The sequence below is a fragment of the Desmodus rotundus genome, chromosome 5, assembly GCF_022682495.2.
Source record: "Desmodus rotundus isolate HL8 chromosome 5, HLdesRot8A.1, whole genome shotgun sequence".
Classification (NCBI taxonomy): Eukaryota; Metazoa; Chordata; class Mammalia; order Chiroptera; family Phyllostomidae; genus Desmodus; species Desmodus rotundus.
Window position 1 is genome coordinate 49872714 of NC_071391.1, and position 16252 is coordinate 49888965.

The following is a 16252-nucleotide window of genomic DNA, read 5'->3' on the forward strand; positions in this document are numbered from 1 at the left end:
GCTGGCCTCCCTGCAGGCCAGGGAGGGAAGAGGGGAAGGGAACCATTAGGCTTGTCAGTCAGGGGCAATATGAAGGGCGGGTGTGCGCTTCCTTCTGTCTCAGGCCCAGAGCCTTTAGTAGGGCCCCTGCTCATCCCTCAGGAGGCAGAGTGCCCCCCGCCCTCTATCCGGCACTCCGTCTCCCTCATCTCTGGAGGTAAGCCTGCAGGTCCCCTGGTGGGAACAAGAAGGGAACCAACAGGTGTCCTACAAAGAACTGTTAGTTTTGGAACCTTCCAGAATCCTCCCAAGGTGGCCTGCCGGTCCCCAACCCCATGTCTGGAGCTCGTGGTCGTCATACCAGCACCTGGGGTAGGCCCTGCTCCCTCCTTGGCTGTGCTGAACAGTAGCCCCTTCACACCACGAAACAGGCAGTTCGCACCAAGGCCAGCCACCCGTGCAGGGGTGGGGTGGGAACAAGCTATAACCCTGAGAATACTTCCTGGTTTCCCGTCCCAGGCAAAGGGCCTGCTTCCTTCCTCCGCCTGTTGCCCACTTGTCTGGTCGATTCCTGCTATGATCTTAGATTCTAGGAGGGAGGTGACTGGGGTGAAGGTGGATGGATGGGGAGGGAGGGGGGTAGGTGGAAAGCCCTGGATCCGCTGTCTGCTGCATTCCTGTTTGTAACCGGGCCTGGAAACCTGAAGTTCTTGTTGCCGCTGAGGGAGGGAGGTGGTTATGGGCAGTGACCCGTGGGGGAGGAACTGGTCTAACCTGCTGGGAGGGGCCGAGAGGTGGCCGCAGGTGCAGAAGGCTGTGCCCCTGAGGGAGGTGTGTTGACCAGAGCAGCCAGAGGCGGCCAGGCCCAGGGCTCACGGCAGGTGGCTGTCAGCCCAGTCCTGCAAGCCGCTTTGCCCTCCTTCCCCGGCTGCTGCCTGAGCCCCTGCGATGGAAGGGAACACAGGTGGCAGGGAGCCTGGGGGAGGGTGGTGACAAAGGTGGGAGCTGTCTTGGGGCTGTGGCACGATTGTGTCCTATGGGGATTTGGAATCCTCGTTGCCCCCAGAGCCTCCCTGCCCTCCAGGGCTTTCCACGCCTGCCCTGCTGGGGTTACCACCTCCGGGCAGCCTCCTCTGACCTCTGGGTTCCCCGTCACAGTGGTGCTCACACAGAGGGTGGTCTCAGGCTCCTCCTCCTCAAGGGCCCCTGCCTGTGCACTGGGAGCCTCCCCATCTAGCCCTGTGCCCTGTGCCCTGTGCCCACCTGATGGTCCAGCACAGGTGGAAGGACAAACACTGGCCTTGAGAACCTGGCCCTGTGGTGGTGAGGATGCGGGTCTGGGCTGCCCCCCACTCCTCAGTCTCATCGTTGGATAGTGAGCCCCCTAAGCTGGACTGAAGACAGGTACCGGGGGTGAGCGGAGGGAGGGTGGCTCTGCGCCCACCTGGAGGCTCCAGAGCCGACTGCCTGAATTTGAGTCTCAGTTCACCTCTTCCCGTGTGACCCTGAGCCAGCGGCTCAACGTGTCGGCTCATCTGCGGGGGTGGGGGGGGGTGGGGGGGTGGGGAGGGCGGCTAAGCCCGTCTCACTGGGTCATCGTGCACAGTGTGGGGCACGCGGCAGGTTCCCGGTCATCGTGAGCTCGCTTTGTGATTGTTCTGTTCAGGGCGCCCAGATGGCCTCTGGGTTCCAGGACGGACTCCAGGCGCCACCACCCTCCAGTGGTTTCTCTGGGTTAGCTTGCAAACTGAACCTCCCCAGTGTTCAGTGGGAGCACACCCAGACTGCCGCCCCCTCTCTGCTCCCTCCCAGGCTTGCGTGTGTGCCCCAGGTCCCTTTTCTGCTACAGCTAGCCAGGGCAATGCTGGGCCTGGAACCGGGCCTCCTGGCTCCTGAGCTCAGTCTCCTTTCCTCTCTCCCTACCACCCCCCCCCCCCTGTTGGTGGCCGGAGCCCTGTTCTGGGGTGGCAGGGCCAGCCTGAGGCTTGCTGCCCTGTGGGGAGGAGAGCTCTGGGTGGGCAGCGCAGCAGACCTGGGTTCTGTCCCATTGGTCCACTTAACTTGGCATAGGACCTTGGGAGTCATTGTCTCCTTCTGGGCCTCAGCGTCCTCTGTGGAATGGGCAGTCGAGTCTCTGTCCGGGCTCCGGGGTCGTGGCTGGGAAGACCTGATGGGGAGGAGTGCCTCGGAGGCCACCTCCGCCGTAGACCCTGGGGACGCCAGACTGTAGCTGTCTCTTCCCGTGGTGGGCTGTGGCTGTGGTCCTCCAGAGATGAAGCCCCCCTTCACCCCTGTCCTGCCAGTCCTTCTGTTCCCCAGGGAGGCGGATGCTAAGCCACGGCTCTGTGGCTCAGAGTGCTGGGCTGGGAGATAAGACGAGGAGGGGGACAGAGGGAGCGGGACAACACTTCCAGATGCTGCCTCCCTGGGTTGCTGTGACCGGGGCGGTATTTCTACAGTCTGTGTGTGTGTGTGTGTGGTGGGGGGGGTTGTGCTCTTTCACAGGATCGTGAGAAAAGCACTCCAGGGGAGATTGTGGAGGGTGAGACTTATTTTGAGCCAGAATAGAAGGCTGCCCCTGGGTTTTCAGTCTGACCCACTGTGGAAAAAGGCCAGCCTCGTCTTCATCAAGGCCAAAACAAAGGCCAGTGTCCAGAGATGTGTGCCATAAAGTTGCTGGTGGAAATCACGTTCTTCCACAGGATTGCAAGAAAAACATGTCACGGACCCACACACAGCAAACTGGTGTGGCAAGTCTTATTCCGGTGAACGGCCGCCCCTGTGTCGCATGTCCATGCGCCCCTCCACGGAAAAGGTCCAGTCTTGTCTTCAGCAAGGCCAAAACAAAGGCCAGTGTCCAGAGTTTTTGTGCCTTGTTAAAGCTCAGTCCTTTGGAGCCTGGGCGGTCCTCTGCCAGCCCACCAGGCTGCTAGGCCACGTGGTGGCGTGTATTCCCACGCGCCAGAGGAGGAACACAGGAATGAATGGGGTGAGTGCGGGGGAGGGAGAGAGAGAGCTTCTTTGCTTCCCTGAGGTTATAACCAGGAGCTTTTTGAAAGTAACCGAATTCCCAAGATTTCACAGGCTTCTGACGGATCCACCCCCTGACCAATGACCCCTTCCCCAGGTGGGACTGCCGGGCCTCTTTGGTCCAGCTCCCATCTTAACTTCTGCTGCACCTGTCCTTCCCTTCCCCCCAGTGGTCTGCTAGGGATGGACCGGGGGCTCCCTGGGGGACGTGTGAGGCTGTGGCTTCCTGGTTAAACAGGCTCAGTGTCCGGTTCCCTTTGTTTTCTTCCTTTCATTAATACCTAGTTAACCACTAACAGTAACAATATTAAAGCTGAGGCTTTTGAGGACCATGGGGTCTGCCGTGGGCCCCTGGGAGCTGCTAGAGCAGCAGGTTGCTATGGACAGAGACCCCGTGCAAGTGCCTGGGGTGAGCGCCTGACCGAGCCTGAGAGAGAAGGGCTGTGTCTTTGTTAGTCTCATCACGTTATCTCTGGCTTGGGGTGGACCAGGTGCTTTTTCAAAATAACCAATCAACTTCCCAAGCTTTGACGGGCTTCTGATGGGTCCGCCCCAGCCAATACATTTCCTGGATCTTCCGGGGTTGTGTCTCTTATCCAATTCGATCCTTCCCCCGAGCTAGACTGACAGCTGCTAGCTGCCTGTCCTGTCTCCTATTGCGCATGTGCTTACCTCCCCCTTTCTAGTTCAGTCCCTTCCCCCAGCCATCTGCAGGGAACTGACCAGTGGTTTCCTGGGGAGTGTATGAAGCTGTAACTTCCTAGGGAAACATGAAGGCTTCTGCTCTCTGGTTTATGATGCTTCTTAATGTCTGATTTCCTTTGCTCTCTTCCTTCATTGATATCTAGCTACCTATGTTAACATGGGGAAACCGCCTTGCAGCTTGGCCCTGAACTTACCGCTCTGAAGTTCCGTCTGAAGCCACTCATGTCCTCAGGGAGTTATGGCCTCAGTCCGGCCCTCCAACACACAGGTTTTCACAGGCAGAGGTGACAATAGGGTCCCAAATACCTTAGTGAGAAGGGATAGCCCTTTGCCCCACTTTTCTTGCAGGTGGTGTGCCTCCAAACCTGTGGAATCCTTACACAGCTCTGCAAGGATGATAATCTACCTCCTTTGCACAGGTCAGGAAACAGGCTCAGAGAGGCTGAGCCACTGGCCCAAAGTTGCACAGCCAGTAAATTAAGTAGGAATTTGAATTCTGACTTCCTGACTCTGGAGCCCTCTGCTGGCTGCCTGCAGGAGGGCCTCAGCACCTCTGTTGTGATTGAACTGGCTCCCGAGCCTCTGCTGAAGTGGAGGCAGGCTGAGGTGTAAGCGGGCCCGTGCTGTGTGGTGGGCCATGCTATTCCACCTCCCTGGGCCTCAGTTTGCTCATCTGTAAAGTGAGCAGAGTGCCCACCTCTGAGGACAATGGTGAGGATTGATCCTAGTGCAGGGTGCCTGGCACTGGGAAGCTGTGTCTCAGTGGTCACCTCCCCCTACCGCCCACTGCAGCCAGCCCCTCTTGGGGACCATGTCCTCCCTTTCAGCCCTGTGGGGTGACGGTGCTGATGGGTGAGGAGGACGGGCCTGGGGTGGGCACTCCAGGAGCCCTGGGCATCTCTCTGCTCAGCTCTGTTCCGCATTTGCTTGCTGTCTGCCCCGGACAAGTCATGGCCCCTGTCTGAATCTTCATTCCTCACCCATAAAATGGACCAACAATGTCACACTCCTCAGGGGGACTGAAGTCCTATGAAACAGCCCGAGGACGTGCCCACATGGGGCAGGGTGGGTCGGCTCCCTGCTCCTCCCACCCTCTGCACTTGTCACACCTACTTTTGTGTGTGTTCCCCCCAGCGCCTTCACCCCACTTCATGACTGGGCACCTGAGGGCCGACTGGGGTGGGCACTGCTGGGCTGCTGATGCTGGAGAGGTGTGCTAATCGGGGAAGACACAGGGTAGGAGGAAGGTGGTGGCCAGGGTCCAGTCCCCGAAGTCCTTCCATAGTATTCGTTCATAGTGGAACCTCTGGCAGAACAGCAGAGTTCTCCAGCCAGGGGAAGGGAGAAGGCCTTCCAGGCAGCACCTGCGGGAGGCCGGCTTGGGGAAACCGACTGGCCATGTGGGGTCCCCAGTCTGTGAGAGCCTCCACGCTGACAGAGAGGTCTCCTCTCGGCTTTTCCACAGGACATCTGCGAGGACCCGCGCCTCTTTGTGGATGGCATCAGCTCCCACGACCTACACCAGGGCCAGGTGGGCAACTGCTGGTTTGTGGCAGCCTGCTCATCGCTCGCCTCCCGAGAGTCGCTGTGGCAAAAGGTGAGGCCTGGGGTGAGGTGGGGATGCTGGGAAATGTGAGCTCAGCCTGCAGCCCTCACTGCCCAACAGGGGAGGGGCAGCCTGAACACTCAGGAGAGACTTTATGGAAGTCTGTGCAGAGGTGGAGTGGGGTGGCACCGGGGCTCTGTGGCCATCAGCTGAGCAGTGGACTCACCCTCCCCTCACCTGCCAGTGTGAGGTCCCTGGGGCAGCTGCTGGGAATCTGTGTAGCTCCCATGAGGATTCTGATGTGTTTCCTCCTCACTATGGGACCACAGTGTCCCTGGAGTCACTTGGCAGAGTAGGTACTTGGGGAAGGTGGAAGCTGCCTGAATCATGTGCAGTGTGGAGAGACCACTAACTGGGGCTCAGGAGACCCCTGCCGGTTACCTGCTGTATGACACAGCCAGTCCTTGTCCTCCTCTGGGCCTTCATTTTCTCACTTGTTCAGTGGGAGCAATCCATGATTCCTGGTTCCAAACTGCTGATGTTCTGGATGAGCAGCAAAGGGTTTAGGTTGCAAAGAATGGGCACTGGTCCTGATACTTCGCCCTCTTGTGGCAGCAGTTGGCAGTGAAGCCCTTAAATCAGACCTGGGGAGAGATGGGGAAGCTGCAGCAGAGGTGGGACCCGTGCTCTCTAAAGAATTATCAACAGGAACTACTATAAAGGACACATGGACAAAACCAAGGGGGAGGGTGGAGGTGGGGGAGGGAGGTGGGTTCACCTGGGGTGGGGTGGAGGGATGGGGAGAAAAGGCATACAACTGTAATTGAATAAGAATAAAAAAAAAAAAAAAAAAAAGAATTATCAATGGGGATTGCATCCTGGGTTCCCATGCCGGCAATTGCAAGTCATTGCCTCTTGCTCGTCCCTGCCCGTCCTGCTCTTCCTGTAGGGGCAAGCAGCAGCGCTCCAGAGCACTAAGCATCTCAGCGTTACAGGCTCGGGTGCGAGCCCAGGCTCGCCACTTGGTGGCTTCATAAATACCCTCATCTGAAAAGTCAGGGTATCAGGGTAGCTCCCTCTCAGGCAGACTGAGGGTGAAACAAAACGCTGCACTTAAAGGGGCTCACGCAGTGCTCTGTGAATGGGGCTTCGTTCCCGGTGCTGTGAGAGTTAACAGTCACAGGTTGTAGGGAGTTCCTGAGTGAGCAGGACACAGGGAGCAGAGCGAGTTTGTTCTCATCCTGAGACGTCCCTCGGCCATCAGAGGGAGCTGCGCCTTCGGCCGAGGCTGGGACTGTGTGGGGCCCTGCTGTCCAGTCTTCTGAGTGGAGTGTGACTTCTCAAAGCCACCCCACCCCTGGGTGGGGATCCCTGGGGCCTGGCCCATGATGGTCCTGCGGGGGCAGGGGAGCTGCTGCGGCCCACAGGCATGGGCACTCGGGGTGTCGGAGGCGGGAGGGTCTCAGCGAGCCACATGTGGGACCGTTGCACTCGTGGACCTCAAGGCCCGGAGAGGGTCGGCCCCGGCACTGTTCCCCGCCTGTAGGGCTGTCCTCCAGGCTCCGACCACCTTCTCTGAGCTCAGAACAAGGTTCCCCTGCCTCTGAACCCCACCCTCGGCTCCATCAGGACTCAGCTGGGGGTGGAGGTGGTACACAGGAGTCCTATAGTGTCGGCCCCACGCCTCCCGCCCTGCCCTGGAACTGCGTGTTTATCTGTGGTCTCCCCTCCCAGGGTGCATTCCCCACGGGTAGAGCGAGGCCAACTTATATCTTCCTGCTGAGCCCCCAGGAGCCTGGCACAGAGAAGGCTCAAGAAAGTTTTGAGAACGGAACCCCTTCCAAACTGGCAGGCCCCACTACTGGCCAGGAGCCCCACAGCCGTCTTTGCAGCTGTCAGGCTCCAGGGGCCTTTGGCGGGGACGGAGCCTGACCTGTGGTGTCCCCTCCTAGGGGTAGGCTGTCTGGTCATTTGTGGGGAGGAGCCTCAGCGGGCCCCTCCCTGGGCCCTGGTATAGCCGCTCATCCAATGAGGGGATAAAAGGGTCCAGAACCTGCAGGGGAGGTCTGTCACTGATGCTGTGTGACCAAGGCAGGCCCGCGTGTGCCTCTGGGCTGAAGGGTCCTCCTGCAGGGTGTTAGGGCACCAGGTCTGGCTGGAGGCTTCGAGGGCCGGGAGGCCGGTCTCCAGGAGCTTGTGTCCCCAGGAGGCTGCGGCCGGGTGGGGTGCTCCGGACTAATTGCACTCTGCTCCTGGTGCTGCTGTGGTGACAGCCTCCGGGTCCTGGGCGGAGAGATGTGCGGCCCTGGGGAGCTCATTACTGTGCCTCCCCTCCCTCCCTGTCCCTGCTGGCTGGGCCCTGTTTGTTGTCGCTCTTCCCCTCCGGGGCCTGCTGCCCTGCAGGGCCTCTCCTGCCCCACCCTGTTCTCTCCATGGAATGGAGGGTACTCAGCCTGCCTGCACCCCTGCTGCCCCACCCAACTCACTCTGTGCATGCTGAGCCTCAGACGTGGGCATACTGCACCCTTGCCACACGTGCCCTTCTCCAGGCAGCCAGGCCTTGGTCTCAGTTCGTGATGCAGCCTGGGGCCCATGATCTGAAGCCAGCCAGACCTGGGTCTCATTCTGACTGGGCCCCTTGCTAGTCACGTGACTTTGGGCAGGTCATGTTTCTTCTCTTGGCCTCAGTGTAAACTTGACCTTTCCAGGCCACGGGGTTGTGGGACAATTAAAGGAGCCTATGTGTCTTGGTGGTGGTGGTGGGGGGGACGACCATAGCAGAAGGGGCAATTTGCATGTGTTAAGCTCCCCTCCCATGCCCCTCCTCTGGGCTCCCACCTATCTCCCTGTTTTACCAGTCACACCTTGGCAGCAGGCTGCCCCCCCGGGGCAGGATCCCCTGTGGGGGCGTTATGTCCCTACGACTTGACTGTACATTCCTGGGGGAAGGGCAGTAGACTTGGGGTGGACCAGACCCCGGGCTGCGACTGTGGGGTGGAGCACTTGCTGTCAGGCCTGGCTTGGTCCGAGCCGGAGGAGCTCATCTCCCCCAGCACCTGGCGCACCCTGGGCATGGGGGCAGGCCCGGTCCCTGCTGTGGGTTCTGGGGCGCCCCAGCCTGGAGGAGCCTGCTGTGCCCCTGGCCATAGGAGCAGAAGTGAGAGCAGAGCCCCGGGGGGTGCCTGGGGGGCAGAGAGCGAGTGTTGGGGGGCAGGCAGTCCCAGGGCCGAGCACCTGGCGGTGGGACCGGGCTGTGTTTCGGTTCCATGTAAAAGTTCCCCATCCCACCCGGCCCCGGCCCCTGTGGTACGGACTGGTCGTGCCCGTCAGAAGTCCATTCACCACACATCAGCAGAATGCCAGCTGTGCCCCAACACCATTCTAGGTGCTGGGGACGGAAGATGTGAAAAAGTGCGAAGTTACCAACGGTTTTCTTCACCCAGAAACAGCCAGTGCTAAGGGTTTACTTTAGTTCCTCCCAGCCTTTCTGCTATTTGGGGTTAAAGAGGTGTTTATTTGTTTTGTTTTTAAACACACATTTTCGCAATCCCATGTGCCCATTTGGAGCGTCTTTTCTCCTGTCGTTTCTGTGTCCGACCTTGGTGGGTCCTCTCCAGCTGTCTGGCGGCTGAGCAGAGGGCTGTGGCCACGCCAGGGCTGAATACATCAGAAACTATGGAAGTGGGGCCCCGCAGTCCGTGTTTTAAGTCCTGCCGGTGGTCCCGATGCCCCCTGAAGCTTGAGGACACGGTGTAGGTGAGAGACAATGGTGGCTGGGCTGGGGCCCTGGCAGCGGGTGTGGGCTTGGGGGTGTGGAAGGGTTTCCAGGGTACCGGGGAGACAGAACTGACAGTGGGTGTGGGGTTGGAGGGGTGGAAGGGTCCAGGGTACCTGGGAGACAGAATTGACAGGCCTTGGGGATGGGATGTGGAGGGGTGAGGGCTGTGCTGAGTCAAGGGTGACTTTCAGGGTTGGCTCGGGTGACTTCAGGTCTCAGATCAGTGGGCCCCGCTGGTGCTTGTTCCCCCCACGCCCCTGCCGGGGAGTCTTCTAGGCTCTTCTGGCATGCCTCCCATGAGCACCCGCCCCCACCTGCCTCTCCATCTCACCGCCCTGACACAGTGCTCCCTTCTCCACAAACAAACCGGCTGCCAGCCCATTCGTGGTAGTCAGGGTGGTTGCCACAGCAGTTGACATCAACGACCTGGTCCCCGGGGAGACTGTCACACTCTTGGTTGCCTGCAGAGCCTCGCTACCACCTCTGCGAGGAGTGGAGAGGAGGCATTGGGGGACTCCTACTCATACACACCCGTTTGGAGGACTGGGTGGAGCTGGGAAGGGCCAGTGGCCAAGAGGGGAGGGGAGGGTGCAAGGGTAGGCGGGGCCCCTCTCTGGTGGCATCTTGCCTTGGCGGTGAGGCCCCAGCCCACTTGGCTCCCAGACGACGCAGAGGCGGCAGCAGCAGCAGCACCTGGGCCATGGCAGAGGATGGGCCGAAGCAGCCTCAGCTCAGCATGCCGCTGGTCCTGGACCAGGACCTGACCAAGCAGATGCGTCTGCGCGTGGAGACCCTGAAGCAGCGTGGGGAGAAGCGCCAGGACGGCGAGAAGCTGCTGCGGCCGGCCGAGTCCGTGTACCGCCTCGACTTCACCCAGCAGCAGAAGCTGCAGTTTGACCGCTGGGACGTCGTGCTGGACAAGCCAGGCAAGGTCACCATCACGGGCACCTCCCAGAACTGGACGCCTGACCTCACCAACCTCATGACCCGCCAGCTGCTGGACCCTGCCGCCATCTTCTGGCGCAAGGAGGACTCGGATGCCATGGATTGGAACGAGGCAGACGCCCTGGAGTTTGGGGAGCGCCTGTCCGACCTGGCCAAGATCCGCAAGGTCATGTACTTCCTCATCGCCTTCAGCGAGGACATGGAGCCCGCCAACCTCAAGGCCTCCGTGGTCTTTAACCAGCTCTGAGGGCAGCTGCTCACTGCTGCCCCCTCCTCTCGCCCACCTGTCCTGTCCCCTGCCCATGACCCCTGCCCCCATCTGTGTATTTGGGGACATTTTTCTCATTGCTGTCCTGTACTCAGCTTGGCCAGGATGCCCCAAGCCTGTGTCCTTCCTCCTCTCTTCTCCGTGGTGCTGGTGCTCCTGCTTAGGGAGGAAGAAGCAAAGGCTCCGTAGCCTAGAAGCTGAACTGGCTGCTGCTGCTTTCGCTGTAGACCACAGAGGCTGGGTTGGGGCTTGCACAGGAAAATGGAGGGTCCATGGGCATCTGCCTTCTCTGTGCCTCCTTGGGAGAGAGAGACTGCGAGAGACCAAGGGAGAAACAGACAGAGAGAGAGAGAGAGATCCAAAGAACCAGCCATCGGGCTTCCTCTGAGGATGGGGAGACAGAGACAGCAGGGCAGCCTCCGTGGGGAAGCCAGCAAACAGGCTGCCTGTCCGTCCGGCCACATCCAGGAAGGCACTGCTCCTGGCACAGGCCTGGTGTGGTCCCATGATGCCTCGCGGGCCCTCAGGACAGTGGGCAGGGTGGCTGTGGGTGTTGGTTTGGGCAGTGAGGAGTGGCTGGCACGTTGGAGGCTATGCAGCCAACTCTTGCTCTTCTGAGAATTACTTCAGGAGGGGAGGGTGAATGGGACATGGAAAAGTCACATAGATGTGTATCTGTGTATACATGTACCTGTGTATTGAGAGAGAGCATGCCACATTCGTATGGATACATTCTAGAGTCTATACCTGCCCTGTGGACAAACCTGATTTTAGATGATCTAATACATAATTGCCCAGCTGGTTCACGAGCAGCCTGTTGTGGGGACGTGGTCAGCATGACCTTGGGGAGGGGGGTTCCTGAGCTGGGAGGCCCTGAGGTCCATGCAGTGATGGGAACAGTGTAGCACAGGGGTTCCCCTCTGCCTGGGGAGGCTGGAGGGAGGGGTCCCAAGCCCTGGAGCTGGGGCCTCAGGTGTCCCATCTGTTGTGGCATCTCTGGCGTCTTCAGTGGAGTACAGGCAGTAGGGGTGGCCTGGCGGGGCAGTTGTGGTGGCTCATGGTCAGAAGCGAGCTGCAGGCCACAGCATGCTGTGATGGGCGGCCCCTGGGCACAGCCCGGCCACCAAACAGGGAGGCTGCGGCACTGTTATTCACAGACGCAGTTCCGCACCCCAGGCCTCACCCCCTTCACACTGCAGGACCCCAGCGAGCTCTCCCGGAAGGAGGGGCCCGACCTGCCCGGCATCGGCTGAGGGCACCTGAGGAAGTGCCCCCAGCACCCTATCTCAAGGCCAGCCCTGGTTTTTGTCAGGGGCGTGCCCATGACCTTTCCCTCATGAAGCAAAGCCATGGGGAGCCGCAGGGCCCCGGGAACAGATGCACTGAGAGATGGAGGGTCAGAGCTTTCCCTGCTGGCCGAGGCTGCTGGGAGGGCGGGTCCCCACTTTGGAGGCGTGCAGGCAGGAGTGGGTGTGGGGGTCTGGATTCTTTAGGTGGGAGATTGGCTGTGGTGTGGGCAACGGTCCTCTCTGACTCGCAGCTCTGGCCTCTTCCAGGATGGGCTCACAGCCCTGGCATTGCCTGCCTTGCTTCTCCACTGACTTTCCAGGGAGGCCAGGCCCTCTGCCTCTTTGCTTGTCCTCTCCCTGCAGTTCTGGGGAGCCTCTCGTGCAGACTGGCTGCCCTGTGCGGGTGCGTGAGTGCCTCTGCCATGCCCACTGTGTGTCCCCAATAAAGTGTGTGTGTCCCTATAAAGTGTGTGTGCCCCTCCCTGCCTCGGTGGTGTGCAGTGTCTTGCCGAGAGTGCTCCCTCCCACAGGAGCCCTGACTTAGCCCCGTCCCCTCACAGCCCAGAACGCCTCTTCCCCAGGCTTTCTCCCACACTCCTCCTCCTCCTGCTTTATGGGTTGACCCCAAGGTCAGGCAGCAGGAAGGAGTTTGGAACCAGGTCTCCTGACACCCATCCAGGGACCAGCGCCCCTGGCTGGATTTTCTCCGGGGGCGCCTCTTTGTATGGGGCATGCAAAGAGGCACACTGAGGCCCTGGTGAGGCACCCTCTGGTCTTGAGTAGGTGGGGCCCAAGGGGATGGGTGGGGATATGCCAGGCCGTGCTCCTTCATGCAGGTGGCTGGGCAGATGGACAGGAGTATCCAAGAGGCAGGGTGGGGTCAGCCTGTGCCCAGGTTTCATCCGACCTTTGTCATTGATTTGCTGCCTGTCCCCGGGCAGCTCCTGACCCTCCTGCAGACTCGGACTCTAGGGGGAACAACCTGCTTCTGCGAAGTCCTTCCCAACCTCGTCCTGCTGACCAGAAAAGACTGGTCTTGCCGCGCGGCTGTAGTGCCCTGCTGGGCCTTCTGCAGAGCTCTGCCCCTTGTCATCACTAGCTCCCTCGGTGTGTGGACAGAGACAGGCTCCAAGGAAGAAGTAGCCTGCCCCAAATCCCAGAGGGGTGTGTGGACCAGGCTCTGGGTATGGGGACCTCTGACCCCATGATCCTGGCTCCCTAGGGTGGGCAGAGGCGATGCCACACCCAACCTCAGCGCCCAGTCTTAGGCCAGGCTGGCTTCTTCCCAGAGGCCAAGGTCGGGCCCTGCTTCAGAACCCACACCTGGGGTTTTGCTTGCAAACAACTCCTGCTTCGCAATGCTTCCCCCCCCCCGCCCCGCCCGGTCAGGTCTCACATCCCTGTTCTCGGCTGAGCCCTCCCCAGAGCCCTGTCACACAGCTGGGAGGGCCCAGGTGAGCCCCTGCCCCAGCAGGATTGGAGCCCAACCACATGGGTCTCGGTGGGAGTCCCCCAGGGAAAACTGGAAGAGCACCAGGTGCCGGGAACACCAGGTGCACTGTGGTGCACCCATTAGTTGGGTACAGATAACGGGGTCGCCTGGGTGTGCTGGGGGGGGCTCCAAATCCCACACAATCCTTACCTCACGGCCTGGGCAGTGCAAGGGAGCGCCTCGACCCCTCAGGCCTCACTTTTCCCATCTGCACTGGGGGCTGCTGTGGTGTCCTATAGGAGGGAGGTCGGCTGGGTCTCCTCAGCTCCCTCCAGCCCTGAGGTTGGGAATGTGGTGTGGGTGCACCACACGCTTTGCACACCAACAGGGATGACCCCTCGGGTGTGCCCAGCGCCCCCCAGTTTCCGCAGCGCCTCCAAGGCCACGACCCCCCTCAGTTCTCACACCAGTCCTGCAGGAAGGGTCAGTAGATGCGGACACCGGGAAGGTGGTCTGGTCAACACTTACGTCCCTGCCATACAGCGCGGTTGGTGACGTGGTGTCCGCTGGTGTGTGCAAGGTCACCGGTCAGCCAGGGCCTCGCGGAAGCCAGTGCTTGGGGGTTGTCCTCTCAGAGAGACTCAGCCAGTTCTGGCACTGGGCCAGGCCCTGTGCTGGGTGCTGGGGATCTGGGCAAGAGGGAGACACGGCCCTGACCACCACGAGCTCCCTCAGTGAGCAGGGAAAGGGCCGGAGCCGGAGCTGCCTGCCCGAGGGGAGTGTGGGGTCAGGAGGCCCATGCAGTCCATCCCCTGAGGGACAAGAAGCAGGGTGGGTACCTGCAGGGGAGTCACACATGCATAGCCGAGGTGGCCAATTGAACGGCAGGGTGTGGATACTGTGGGGCCTGAGGTGGCAGTGTTCAGGGGTCAGAGTGGGAGTCAGCACAAACATCCCACAGGGCTTTGAGTGCCTGGCCAGGAAGCCGGTGTCCCTGGTGACAGGGCATCTCAACTGTAAGCGACACAAGGAGAGAGAGACAGCCTAATGGGCGTCCTGGACCCACCCCCTGCTTCAGCAGTGGTCAACGCTCGGCCACCTCCTTTCCTCTCCACCCCGCCCCGCCAGGCAGCATGCCATTGCATTTCTGGATGCATTTCTGAATGGTAAGGATTCGTTCAGAACAAACAAAAACCCCTAACCCAAATGCCGTAACACAGCAGCTGTTCAATAGTCGGGCTTTGAAAGCATTCGTGACCGGACTGTTTGTGTAGTCGGGGGCACTGACCTCTCTTTCCTCGGACTTGTCAAGTGAAAGAGTGACAACAGCCATCTGGTGTGAATGAATCAAAATCATGCCTATTTTTTTGTCAGATTGGCAAAAAATGCTATATTTTTTGGTGTGCCGCAGAATTTCGGTAATTAGTGTATGTGTGCCGTGAGATGAAGAAGATCGGAAATCACTGCCATGAGCCAACTAAAATAACTCTACACTGATTTTTAATATCGAGTACTCAGTAAATGTTCCGGTTTACAATTTGTGCCATAAATGCGTGTGTTTTACGGTTTGTTTGTTTAAACGAGATCCAAACCAAGGTCCGTTCCGTAACTGCGGTTGTTTGGTTCCACTTCACGTTTTAATCTTCCCCTTGCAGTGTATTTGCTGAAGCAGCCGGCTGTCCGCCGCAGTTTCTAAGGGCAGTGGTTCCCCGGATCTGCGGTCTTGTTTCCCGCGGTTTCTGTTGCCTATGGTCAACTGTGGTCCGAAAGTATTTAATGGAACGTTCCATATGTTTTAAATCGTACATTGCTCTGAGTAGTGTGGTGGAATCTAGTGCTGTCCGGCTCCGTCCCGCCTGGACATGACTCGTCCCTTTGTGCCGCGTGCCCGCGCTGCGTGGGCTACAGTCTGTTAGTCACTCCGTGGGCATCTCAGTTACCAGATCAACTCTCCCAGTGTCAACGTGCTTGTCTCTTCCTGTGCCTAATTCATAAATTGAACTTTATCCTAGGTATGCACGTGCAGGAAAAAACTATATAGGAAAATATGCTTTGTTTATTTAATTTTAGAGAGAGGGGAAGGGAGGGAGAAAGAGAGGGAGAGAAACATCAGTCAGCTGCCTCTCTCACATGCCTGAATCAGGGACCAAACCCACAGCCCAGGCATGTGCTCTGACTGGGAATCAAACCCGGGACCCTTCGCTTTGTGGGAGGATGCCAACCCACTGAGCCACACCAGTCAGGACTATACTTACTAATTATAGTTTATATTTACTATATTTACTATATAGTTTATATTTACTAAATATAAACTTCTCCTAAAGTAATATCTTACTGTGCCTGATTTATAAGTTAGGATTTCTCGTAGGTGTGTATGTCCAGGAAGAAAACAGTACAGATAGGGGTCAGTACTATCTGCAGCTTCAGACACTCAGTGGGGGCCTTGGAATGTATCCCATGAGGATAAGATGGGGGGTATTGTGTCTGGATTTTGCTGGCTTTGTTTTCCTGGTGTCATTTAATGTGTTCCCGGTGCGCTGTAGTTCCTGTAAGCCAGGACTTAGCTCTAGAGGCTTGCTAAGGCTCGGGCACAAATTTTATTTGGCACAAATGCTTCATAGGCGATGTTCTCTCAGGAGGCATGTAATGTCTGTTTTTCTCTCTTTTTTTGTGATGTTTTCCTCTCTTTTTTCTGGCTCCTTGAACCACAGAGGGCTCAGAGCCATGATTTCATGAGTCCGTTATTCGCCAGTGGTTGCAACATAGTGGGAGCCTGGTGCTCTAATTTCTTCCTCATTTCTTAGCTGGAATTTGTCTCCAGATACAAACCTCCCTCCGCCTGCTATTTGGTTACCCTCCGGTACAATCTGTTTAGAAATGGCAGGATAAATGCTCCTTTCTCTTCCTTAATTTTCCAGTTTCAAAACAATGAGCTGGTTCCCTGCCATCCTCCAGTAGTGACTCATTGTTTGTGTCTAGTCGGGATCTTGTGGATGTGAATGCATCCAAAGTGTTTTCATCCATCACAGTTGTTACCCTTGGTGCTGCCCGGACTGGCCTGCTTTGCCCATGGGGAGCCCCTTCAAGCTGGTCCTGCATCCTCTGAGGCAGCCCCGGGGGCTTTGACTGCTTCCTAGATTCCTGGCATGACCTGACGCTGTGTGAAGGGGAGTGAGTGTGTGTGCCCGTGGAGCACTTCTTCCCGGGAAGTCTGATCCCTGTTGCTTGGTGGCCTGCAGGCAGCAGAGGGGGCTGGCCACAGAGGGGCCCTCCTGGGGCC

The 16252-nt window shown here is 58.7% G+C and overlaps 2 protein-coding genes across 5 annotated transcripts in view; both read left to right on the top strand.

Moving 5' to 3' along the window:
• Window positions 1-16252, top strand: part of CAPN5 (calpain 5) — a 50693-nt gene that overhangs the window by 19330 nt on the left and 15111 nt on the right. For all 4 annotated transcript variants that reach the window (XM_053924513.1, XM_024572762.3, XM_045181931.3 and 1 more), the window contains exon 3: window positions 5180-5311. In XM_053924513.1, the coding sequence (XP_053780488.1) occupies window positions 5180-5311 (132 nt within the window). The remainder of the gene's footprint in view (window positions 1-5179; window positions 5312-16252) is intronic.
• On the top strand, window positions 9635-11044 carry OMP (olfactory marker protein). The gene has a single exon (XM_045181936.3). The coding sequence runs from the start codon at window positions 9739-9741 to the stop codon at window positions 10228-10230; it is 492 nt and encodes a 163-aa protein (XP_045037871.1). The 5' UTR covers window positions 9635-9738; the 3' UTR covers window positions 10231-11044.

Coding starts and splice junctions, on each gene's coding strand:
- OMP (XM_045181936.3), top strand. CDS start 9,739: ATGGCAGAGGATGGGCCGAAGCAGCCTCAGCTCAGCATGCCGCTGGTC.